Below are 12,328 nucleotides of genomic sequence, written 5' to 3'. Positions count from 1 at the left end.
ACCATGGTACCAGGGATGAAGGGGCTTTCACCTAAGGTGTGTTTACATCTTTTCAAACAGTCGCTACCATGGCAACACCCCATGACGGAAACACGATACAGTAGCTAGCAAATGTGGGAACATGGCGAGGAGGAGGAAATCCAGCTGATGGATGTCTGAGAGCGGTGATGACACATTAAATGCACACACACACCAGCTCATCTTCACAATTAAGACGCTGACAAAAACCTCACTTTAGATTTAATAAGTGTGTGCTAAATGTGCTTCCTCTTCTCACACTCAACCTTGGAATAGTTTACGTCTGCTCACAAATAAACACGTTACAAGCTTTTCAAATAGAATACTACCATGGTAACCCCTGCTTTAATTGCTCTAAATCTTGGCCGGGAATTATTTAATCTAATATACTACAGGTATGTTTAAATCAATGTTACTAGCGTTGCGTGCTTGCCAACAGCAAACTGATCCAGCTATGAGTCTCAGAGGAGATTTAGAAAACGTCATCCAAACATGTACTCCTTTTTATTTGTCCCCACCATCTGTTCACCTAAGTGCACCTGCATATGGGGACAATCTCATGCGTCTATTCATCACGCTTTAACAGGATCTGAAAGTCACACCACTTAACTTAACCCTGTCAGGCTGCTTTGTGGGCTGCATTAATTATTTTTTTTTTTGACAGTTTTATATCTGTGAGAGAAATTCAGGATATTGGAATGTTTGGAAGGCTGCCGATGTTCCTAACTGCAGCAAAAATAAGAAAAGATCGTAAATTTGTTGGCCAATATATTCTAATAGACCTTGTGCCGTTGGAATAATATAAACATCACCACCACACACTAAGGACTCATGGCAGTATGTGTAAGAGACACACAAAGGAGCCTTGTGTCCGATTCTTGCTACTGGGAAAGTAACCTAATGGGTTTAGGTGTGGATCGGAGGTCTGAATAACAGCCAGTCAGAAAAGCTCATTAAACAGTCATACGAATTTAAGCAGAAGAGAAAAGGCAGGTGTTTGCCACTAATGGGCTTAGCGTAGCATCACCAAAGCAACACTATTCATGTCTTTGTGCTTCTTATGATCGTATCAGAAGATCACCGTGTTCTACTGGGTCATGGTGCTGAACCACTTAAGTCATGTGACTTATTCATCACCGAACCACTTAAGTCATGTGACTTATTCATCACTGATAGGTTACAAAAAAAAAAAGTGGCAGTGTTTCACGAAATGGTTTCTTGGACACATGAACGAATTCCGGTGAGAAAATGCAATAACCTTTAAAAATAAAAGCTGGAAGTCTACATTTTCAATCACGTTGATTGTTCAAATTCATTGTTGTGGTGTATACATAGCAGTAGAATATCCTAATAGTAATTGAAGAACATCAAGTGACGATGTTTAAATATACAAAACAGCGGTTATATCACACTTCAACTGTGAGGGAATACCAAAGCTTTTTCTTGAAAAATAAAATTTTAATTATTAATTTTATAATTCTGATTATGGTGTGGGGCATGTACCATGGAAGAACCAATTTCTACATTTTCCATAATTTCTCAGTGACTATTGTATGAATCAGGCATACCCAAGAGGTTGGTATCTACAGTATGAGGTTTTGCAGTTTGGTCTGGAGTGGGCCAGAAATGATTAAGTACTGATAAATCCTATAATGTACAACTGTTTGACTCTTAAAATGTCTCAGATCAGAAAATATTGAGCAGTGTTCCTTTTTTTCCTAAAAACGTGGAAGTAGCAGTTAAATATACCCTCCACACCCTGTCATTTTTCTCATATCTTCACACTGTTGACATTTCCTACACCTAATACTAATTTTACATATTTATTTCATTGACTGAAATCTGTGTCATTGATATATTTAAATGAGTTACTGGTAAAACTATTAAAACAGTAAATTTCCTCTATCCTAAAACATGTTCACCTTCCTCTCTGTGCATTTGACCTCAGGGATCTTTGGGAAAAACAGTTTGCCCATTTTTCACTTTACTAAATGTCTGTGACAGGATTCCAGTAAAAGTGCTTGAACTTGATATTTGGACCAGGCACAAGAAGCTTGCACCTCTTTCGATCCCCCCCCCCCCCCTCTCTTTTCATTTGTTGCCCCTGTGGGCTTCTTTCAAGAAAAACAAGTTGGCGGTGTAATCCCTAAAAACCTGCCTTTAATGCTCTCATGCATCCCAAGATCCACTTTTTTATTTATTTATTTATTTTTTTTTAAATCCTCATATACATGTAGAAAGGATTCATAAATCCGGCTTCAGTCCGACAAGACAGTAAATCTAGTAAAATATTATGAGCGTGTGCAAATAGGAAGAGTAAGCCAGTGTGAACATGCTTGGATGAAAATGCAATAAAGGTTTAACAGTGAATAACAAAGAAAAATTTCACGGAATTCTTGGACAAATGGAGATTACCATAAAACGGCGACAAATCATCTAAACATTGTTTTTACAATAGCATAGTAATATGACACAGTAATCCGTACTAACACAAAAACATCCACATCATCAGGCAGCCGAAAACACTTCCTGCTATTTTTGTTGGGGGGGAAATAAACATCCTTATTGTTTGTGTTACCTTTCTTTTTCAACACAGTGCTATGATTTGGTCCTTTTCAAAAATTTTTTAAAGCATTGTTTTCCTAAAACCATTTCCCCCCCCCTCCCCAAATCATTTTTATTCCATCACTTCATGGAATTTCTCTATAGCTTTGTGTGCAACTTGATTACTTGTTAAATAATGTGTAGGTATCCTGCAAAGGATGTTTAGGTTTTGTTACGTCATGTAGGCAAACAGCCCAAGGAAATAGCAGAAATAACAAAAACCATGGCATAATAAAAACATAATATGCAAAGTAAAATGTAAAGAAGGAAACATGAATAGTTGTTTTACATACAGTAAATGCTTTACATCCTGCTGTAAATTTTGGTGAGGATCCACTGATTTTGGTATAAAAAGGATTTTCAACATGATTTATACAGTGGGGCAAAAAGTATTTAGTCAGCCACCAATTGTGCAAGTTCTCCCACTTAAAAAGATGAGAGCGGCCTGTAATTTTCATCCCAGGTATACCTCACATATGAGAGACAAAATGAGAAAAAAATAAATAAATAAATCCAGAAAATCACATTGTCTGATTTTTAATGAATTAATTGGTAAATTCCTCAGTAAAATAAGTATTTGATCACCTGCAAACAAGCAAGATTTCTGGCTCCCACAGAACTGTAACTTCTTTAAGCGGCTCCTCTGTCCTCCACTCGTTACCTGTATTAATGTCACCTGTTTGAACTCATCAGTATAAAAGACACCTGTCCACAACCTCAAACAGTCATACTCCAAACTCCACTTTGGCCAAGACCAAAGAGCTGTCATAGGACACCAGAAACAAAATTGTAGACCTGCACCAGGCTGGGAAGGCTGAATATGCAATAGATAAGAAATCAACTGTGGGAGCAATTATTAGAAAATGGAAGACATACAAGATCACTCATAATCTCCCTTGATCTGGGGCTCCACGCAAGATCTCACCCCGTGGGGTCAAAATGATCACAAGAACGATGATCAAAAATCCCAGAACCACACGGGGGGGGACCTAGTGAATGACCCTGCAGAGAGCTGGGGCCAAAGTAACAAAGGCTACCATCAGTAACGCACCTACGCCGCCAGGGACTCAAATCCTGCAGTGCCAGACGTGTCCCCCTGCTTAAACCAGTACATGTCCAGGCTTGTCTGAAGTTTGCCAGAGAGCATTTTGGATCCAGAAGAGGATCGGGAGAACGTCATATGGTCAGATGAAAACAAAAGAGAGCATTTTGGTAAAAACTCAACTTGTGTTTGGAGGAGAAATAATGCTGATTTGCATCCAAAGAACACCATAACTACTGTGAAGCATGGGGCTGGAAACATCATGCTTTGGGGCTGTTTTTCTGCAAAGGGACCAGGACGACTGACAAGTGTAAAGGAAAGAAAGAATGGGGCCATGTATCGTGAGAGTTTGAGTGAAAACCCCCTTCCATCAGCAAGGGCATTGAAGATGAAACGTGGCTGGGTCTTTCAGCATGACAATGATCCCAAACACACCGCACGGGCAACGAAGGAGTGGCTTCGTAAGAAGTATTTCAATGTCTTGGAGTGGCCTAGCCAGTCTCCAGATCTCAACCCCATAGAAAATCTTTGGAGGGAGTTGAAAGTTTGTGTTGCCCAGCGACAGCCCCAAAACATCACTGCTCTAGAGGAGAACTGCATGGAGGAATGGGCCAAAATACCAGCAACAGTGTGTGAAAACCTTGTAAAGACTTACAGAAAATGTTTGACCTCTGTCAATGCCAACAAAGGGTATATAACAAAGTATTGAGATGAACTTTTGTTATTGACCAAATACTTATTTTATATAGGCTCCGGCACGCCCGCGACCCTAGTGAGGAGAAGCGGCTCAGAAGATGGATGGATGGATGGGATGGAAAGAAAGTTGCTTGAATCAGAATGTGATTTAGCATCGCGCCACTACCTTGTGACAATGACTGACCCCCTCCCCACATAGGAATAAGACAGTATGAGTCACTTTTAATCTAATCACGACTCATGCACTGAGCTCAGGTGTCACATATTTACATACTCTGTCATTTATCCTTGAGGACATTCCTTCACCAACAGGTATTTGTCACCTACATGTAAATTTCCTATACAAAATACATAGATTTCAATTGGCAAATTTAGTCCAAGAAGCCAGTGTTAATGTGTATGCCTCACCATTTGTTGAGCCTGATCAGAATCAACACTCAGCTTGTCTTACATTAACTGCACCTAACAGGCTAACTGGATGAATGGATTGTCTTTGTCGTGAGAGCGCTCAGTCAAACGTCAACAAGGACCCTCACAAGTGGCGACCATGACAGCCGGCTTAGCCGCACAAAGCCCTGACCGGCGGCTGGGCGACTGTTTGGGGAGGGGGTGGCAGGCTAAAAATACCACTGGGACCTGCTGCTATTGACTAAACAAACGGAAGCTAATGGGAGGCCACAGCGCGTGGCCCGCACAGTCACACACACAGCAGCCTGCTACAAGGCCTCCCTAGAGAGTGAAGATATAATCAGAGAGATTGGTGGCAGTGAGACAGCCTGGTGCGTGGCCAATAGGGACGAGGCTAGCAGGTCAGACCTCATCATCAGAACATGTTTGCCTGGCTGGCACACTTCTGGAACAGAAGAAGAGAGTGATGGAGGAAAAGGAATAGGAAAGACAAGTGGTATTCATAAAATCCCCCAAGAGAATCAAAAAAAAAAAAAAAAAAAAAAAAAAAAAAAAAAACAGGCAGAGGATGATGACTCCAAGGGGAATATTTGTGGGATGGTAGAGTAGTCACAAGTATCAATTGAATGAGAGCATTGGGAGGACAAGGAGTGGTGGGCAGGTTGCTGGGGTATCCCAGAGAGGTATTGCTTCTGATGAGGCGGTGTCAATGCAAAGCCTGAGGGAGGCGGCCACGCTTCAATCCCCCAAGGAGCCAAAATCAAGAGGGTCAACAATGCCCATGAGAGTCTTTATGCTCCCTTATCCATTCATTCACTTGAGGAACATCAGTATGCAAAATTTAAAATTTATAAAATACATACATACACAATTCAACAAATTAGAATATCGTAGAAAAGTTAATTTATTTCAGTAATTCAATTCAGAGGTGAAACTCATCATTATACAGATTCATTAAACACATAGTGAAATACTTCACAGAAGGCCAATCAAAAATCACTTTTAATGTAATATTCAATTTTTTTAGATGGTGAATGTGGGGGTTTTGTTCACTGTAAGCTATACTGATCAAAATTATGAAATAAGTCGTCTAATATTTCCCTCTGTGTAGTGAATATATATGAGTTTCACTCTTTGAATTGAACCACAATATTTTAATTTACTGAGATACATGTTGATAATGATAATGTTAAACATGATGTTTCGTATTTAGGTTGTACATTCTTATACATTTACCCACTACGTTGTACCATTAGTAGTATTAACTTGAGCTGCATTTCTGATACAGCTCCACAGTAGTATGGCTCTTGCAGGTGCTCCTAATGTTCTCCATCTCGTCTGTGACATTTTGCTGTCTCACTCTCCATCTAGTGGTGACCTGCTTTAACTACGCTATCATTCTGCATGAAGCAGATGTTCTGAACACACAAATTCCCACAGAAAAAGAGTAGGTTGAATAAAATAAAATAATAATCAAGGCATAAATGCAGCTTAAACTGCGTAGACTTTTAGAGTAGTTCAGTGAAATCAAACATGATCAACATCGTTTCACTCCAGGTGATCTTCCTGTAATTAAGTTTTACTAATATTTCTAAATTTGATTTCAACTTGTATTAAATATATAAAAGTGAAAAATAATGAGCCTGAATCAGTTTGTGTGTGGGTATGTAGTGTGCGCTCTCTCTTTCTCTCACACACACACACACACACACGCTCACCTTTGCCAAGACTGCGATGTACTTTCTGAGAGAAGTCAGCGCCTCTCCTGTGATGATAGGATGAGAGGTCAGCTCCACCCGCAACGAGTAGTGCAGCGTCGACTCCAGGTCGGCCATGTACAACCTGGACCTGTGCAAGTATTACACGTAGTTGAAGGCATGGCGACAAGCCGTGGAAGACAGAGGAACACGTTTCTGGTTCATGCCTGTTGAAAAGTCTCCAGAGGTCCTCTGTGTGTTTGCTGATGGGATACGTGGTGGCCGGCAGGGACTTCCCTGAACGCACCACCCCTGGAAGCCCCTGAAGGGCGTAGGAGTAGAAAGTACGGGCCTCAATGTTGCTGTGGGAGGACGTAGGAACAGGTTTTAAGTTAAGTCAAGACATTACTCTTTGTACACTATCAGTACAGTTACATTTATTATAGGCACACTTTCAAAATGTCGATGTCAAATCACATCAGGTCATCCAGCTTTTTGTATTAATTCTTCTTGCCATTTAGCTGTTTATTACAAGAGTAGAAAAGGTAACAGTTATCAAACCAACAGACAGCAATGTATCTACCCTTTAGGCATCTTTACCACAGTAAACTACAAAAACCACACCGCACTGAACACATAAATCCGAACGAGACATGTTAAGAACAACAATGAAGGAGAACGACGCGCCACTGTATTTCCTTCTCAATATGCTGGCTGTTGGCCATTGTGAAGACACAATTTATTCAAAATGAAGCTGAGACTGTGGAGTACTCTATAATACTGCAGTATCTGTTGCTAAAACACAGCAATGGGGTTAGTCATTGTGTTTATTGCTTTTGTCATTTCTAGCCTTGTATCCTCAAATAATTACAGTGTTGCAGCAATGGAGAATCTGCACAACCGATCAGTGACCAGCAGTGGTTTACATCATTCATATAGTATCAACTCAGCACACTTGGAGCCCCAGCATACCAGGTACGAGTAGTAGTTCCTCACAGTACCTGCTTTTGGTAATAGCAAGGAGAGCCAGTAGCTGCCATGCAGTGAAAAAGAGTGAAAAATGGTATGGTACAGTTCCATGCCAATCTGAACCACTGCTCGGTGAAAATCATGACGACAACTTTGGGTCGAATGAAGAAGATTGGAAGAAAGGAACTCGTCATGCCACTCCAGTGCCTGACCGTTGCCTATGACTAGTCGGAAAGAGAGTCAATCCCAGAAGGACCGAGGCATTTACAAGCAACACATTGGGCAATGTGCAGTTTACTCACCAAGCAGGGAGTGTTAAACAAAATGCACTGGACTCTTTTTGTTTTCAAGTCTAGTGTTATAAAAATGCTTTATGGCCTCTTCCGCTTTTTGTGGCCATATATTTTAGACACTTACTGGAAAACATTTGCGACGACGGGGCAGATGGTGCCAGGCTAGCGCGCGGTCGGGAGAGATCATCGATTATGATGCCGCGAGCTAAAACGCCGCAGCCTCAGCCATTACTGCGCTTACTGTTCGCTTCTCCTTTCTGCACCCCGATTGACTTTCTCCCCTTGTGCGGGAACGAGAGAAGACAGACTATCGTAAAACTGGAAGGTGTTAGTAATAAGGTGGATGGATGCTAAACGGAGGCCCATGCTCACTCACACCAGCCCGAGACTCAATTACACTTGTGGGCCTGCTGGGAGTGTTGCACATGTGGAGGGAGAAGGGCCATTTATCCAGTCATCCCCCTGGGCTGGTGTCAGCGTAGACCAGGACAGGGGACACATTCACCTGGGAGCAGAACACATTACATGCATGGCGGATATGCACATTCTCACACAAACTGTCTCTCTCCCAGGATCAATCAGACATTCAAGCGATGATGGGATGCCATCTGCCGCCATGCAGGTGAAGCCAGAAAAGCAATGGCATTGTTTTCATGCAAGAAATTAAAAACCTTCCCCCTCTTGTACAGTGATGGAGATGAGGGGGGCTGAAACTGTGGGGAGGCGGGGGAGAATAGAGGAGGGTGAATAAATAAATCGGCAATAAATCATTTCCTCTTTGCATTTGTCAACTAAAAAGAGGCCTCTTTTGCATGCCAAGTTATTGAAAGCGCCAGACAAAGAAGCAGATGGATTTGCGAGGTAAGGAACGATGGGCGCCGCTTTATGATGGTGAATAATGGGAGCAATTTTGATGCTCTGATCCCATTAAGGGGCCAGATGTTTAAAAGTAGTCTCATGAATAGGGTTCAGATAATGAGGACGCAAACTTGTTGTGTGCTGAACAATTCAAAATGTGATGGGAATACACGTGGGGTGTTGATGGAGGTAAACTGAATATACAGTAACAGGTTTATTAGGTTGCGCATGCAGATTTATTTTTTTTGTTACTACACTATATGGGCAAAAAGTATTGAGACAAACTTATTTATCAAATCTTGAGTCTTGTAATGCAACAGAGTAATACTTTTGTTACTGTACTTAAGTTGAATGTTCACTAGGTGTCACAATTAATCGACAACTAATCGATCATCAAATTAATCCGCAACTATTTTGACAATGGATTAATCGCTTTAAGCAGTCATTCAACTTGAAATTGTCCAAATCTAATTTCAGCAGGTTTTTTTTTTTTTTTTTTTAAACAGTAAATGTGATTTCTGTTGTACTGAGTATATTTTGTGTTTAATCAAAATAAGGCATTTTACTTTGGAAAACAATGATCAACATTTTATCCTATTTTCTGACGTGCTACGGACCAAACCACTTACTGAATCATAATCAATTTATGGGGGAAAAAAAAGTTTTAATATATTACAAAAATAATCGTTATTTGCAGCCATAGTATGAATGGGGTTAAAAGTTGTTTAAAACGGAATACAGCTAGTCTTCAAGGTATTAGAATGTGATGGCAAGTCTAGCAAGCAAGACTGCAATTTCTCATTTGGTAGTAAAATGATGAATAAACTTAGCTTCTTGGGTAATTTTTAGGAATTGATTAGAAGTGTAGAGTGACTTTAGGGACATGCTGTACTTAAGAACTAAAATTGCTTTTCATAAAGTACAGCAAATGTCACATTTTATGACTTTTATTCAAGTAAAATTATACAAGGTAACATTTACTTCTACCAAAGTGATTTTATGTTAAGATACTGAGGTACTTTTACTCATGTATCGCTTACAGGTACTTTATAAATGACAGCAAATCTCAAAAGTCAAAATAAAGTATTAGCCAAATTAGATTTGGGCTAGTCACCTACCTGTGAATCTTAATTCTTAGTTTTGAATAATTCTCTACCTCCCAATTTTGAGGGAAGTTTCGGGAAGGCTCTTTTCTGTTCCACAGGGCACAAAGCAAGGTCCTTGACTGGCCAAAGATTAAAACAGATTGAGTAAGTAAGGCCCTCGCTCAGGTCCAACAGCATATATTCTTCTATTACACTTTGTGTAACTAAATACAGATTAGTACATTACATGGGGAACTGCTTCCCTATTTTCAAGTTCAAAATTCTCATTTTGATCTCTCTTTGTTTAATCATGTATTGATAAGTGTCCCTCTCAGTTGCTAATTAGGTGCTGCAATATATTTGATATAATATATTGTATACACATATCTGCTCCTAGTTTGTCTATATAAAGGTTACACAAAACACTATTCTGGCTATCAGCAACCATTTAAATCAATTATAGTCACTTTTGTTTGCTGCTTGTCAATTTATTGGCCTCTGCTTATATGAATGTGAAGTTGCAAACAGAAAGTTGCAGCTGGAACAGGGCCATACAAAGCCTTCCTGTTGCCACGATTTATGAGCCAAAACACCCGTCACTACATGACAATCCTTCAGAAGACTGCTGACCGATCAATTAGTGCTGAAAGTGACATCACTCAATGAATCATGTTTGGGAACGACTTAAAACTGTATGTTGTGTGCCCTTCACATTTGAATAAATAATGAGGTTGCAAGCAGAGGTCGTGCTCTTCCTTGATCAACATATTTTCATCAAAACTCCCAAGGTCATTAGGATCAGAGTAGCTGTGTTTGGTTTGTGACAACAGAGGAAACACCTTTGATTTTCATATCATAGGCCACAGATGTCATTTGGATTTCCTGTCTTAATGCTTGCAATCTCTCACTGGATATGGGATCCAGAGATTCAAAGATGATGACTGTTATGCAGTTTGGTGGTTATTGATGTTGGAGGATCTGTAATATTATTATTACTGATTATTATCTGCAGTATGCACTTTTTTAAATTGAAGTCATTTTTACCCATGCCACTACTAGAGGAGATGACACAATGCTGATTCAGCCTATCAGCTCCTCTAACATCTTGCTGTATTATTCAGTGTTTGATTTTATTCATCTATTTATTTTTATTCAAACCTCAATTCAAAGGTGCCTGATGTAAAACACACCCACCGAAGAATGCACGCATAAACACAGCAAGACTAGGGAATGACTCACTCTGTCTGAATTGTACTGCCAGGGATACTTCTGTCTGATATCTTTATCACAAAAGCAGACAGGCTACGATGATAAAAGAAAATACAGCCATCTGCCGCAAACAAAATCCACACATCTTCCTGAGGACCCTTTAGCTGCCCAACAAGGAACCTAATGTAAAATACAGGTATGTGCCAAAATTTTGAATATCAAGGGAAAGTCCATTTATTTGTTTCAAAAAGTGAAACTTGTACTAGTTCACCACACACCAAGTGAAATATGTCAAGCCTTTATTTGTTTCAATTTTGATGATTATGACAGAAAGACAAAAAAATACAGTATTTCACAATACTGGAATATTTCATGTGACCCACAAAAAAGGATCTTCAACAGAAATGTTGGCCTTCTTAATAGTGAAAATATGCCCTCAGTACTTTGTTGGGCCTTCTTTTGCATTAATTAAATCATCAAGACGGCATGGGATGGAGGTGATCAGCTCTAAAATTTCCTGACAGACAGCTGCGTTGACTGTGGACTTGATAAAAGACAATGGAACCATACCAGCAAATGACATGGCTCTCCAAACCATGACTGACTGTGGAAACTTCACACTGAACTTTGGGCAGCTTGACTTTTGTGCTTCTCCAGTTTTCCTTAAGACTCTGGGACCTTGATTTCCAAATGAAATGCAAAATTTACTTTCATCTGAAAAGAGGACTTTGGACCACTGGGCAACAGACCAGTACTTTTTCTCCTTAGCCCAGCACAGACGCTTCTGACATTGTTTTTGGTTCAGGAGTGGCTTTCCTCATGGAATTCTACAGCTGTAGCCCATGTCATGCAGACATCTGCATGTGGTGGTTCCTGATGCACTGACACCAACATCAGTCCACTCCTTATGAAGCTCCCCCAGATTTCTGAATCGCCGTTCTTTGACAATCCTCTCAAGGCTGCGGTCATCCCTGACACTTGTGTACCTTTTCTGGCTACAGTTTCCCCTTCCTCTTAACACTCTGTTCATGTACTTTGATACGGTGCGCTGTGAGCTTGCACCTTCTTTTGCAATTTGTTTTTGAGACCTTTTCTCCTTATGGAGGGTGTCAATTATGTTTTTCTGCACAACCGTCAAGTCAGCAGTCTTCCCCATGATTCTGGAGCCTACTAAGCCAGACAGAGACAATTTAAAGGCTGAGGAAAACCTCTGCAGGTATTTTGTGTTAATTAATTGACAAGATTGGGACAGAGGGCGCCTACAATGTTGAACTTTGTCATGATATTCTAATTCTGAGAAATACTGGGTTTGTTTATTTTTTTGTCTTTCTGCCATAATCATTTAAATTGAAACAGGCTTGACATATTTCACTTTGTGTGTCGTGAACTAATATAACTTACAAGTTTCACTTTTTCAAAACATCCATCCATCCATTTTCTTATCCTCAG

The 12,328-nt window shown here is 40.1% G+C and overlaps 1 protein-coding gene across 1 annotated transcript in view; it reads right to left on the bottom strand.

Moving 5' to 3' along the window:
* Positions 1–12,328, bottom strand: part of qsox1 (quiescin Q6 sulfhydryl oxidase 1) — a 45,695-nt gene that overhangs the window by 20,082 nt on the left and 13,285 nt on the right. The window contains exons 7-8 of the mRNA XM_061778988.1: positions 6,693–6,827; positions 6,487–6,616 (exon numbers count right to left, since the gene is read on the bottom strand). Coding sequence (XP_061634972.1) covers positions 6,487–6,616; positions 6,693–6,827 — 265 coding nt within the window. The remainder of the gene's footprint in view (positions 1–6,486; positions 6,617–6,692; positions 6,828–12,328) is intronic.

This window comes from Phyllopteryx taeniolatus, chromosome 7 (assembly GCF_024500385.1).
Source record: "Phyllopteryx taeniolatus isolate TA_2022b chromosome 7, UOR_Ptae_1.2, whole genome shotgun sequence".
NCBI classification, from domain to species: domain Eukaryota; kingdom Metazoa; phylum Chordata; class Actinopteri; order Syngnathiformes; family Syngnathidae; genus Phyllopteryx; species Phyllopteryx taeniolatus.
The sequence above is the reverse complement of the archived record's forward strand: the minus strand, read 5'-3'. Positions and strand labels throughout refer to the sequence as shown.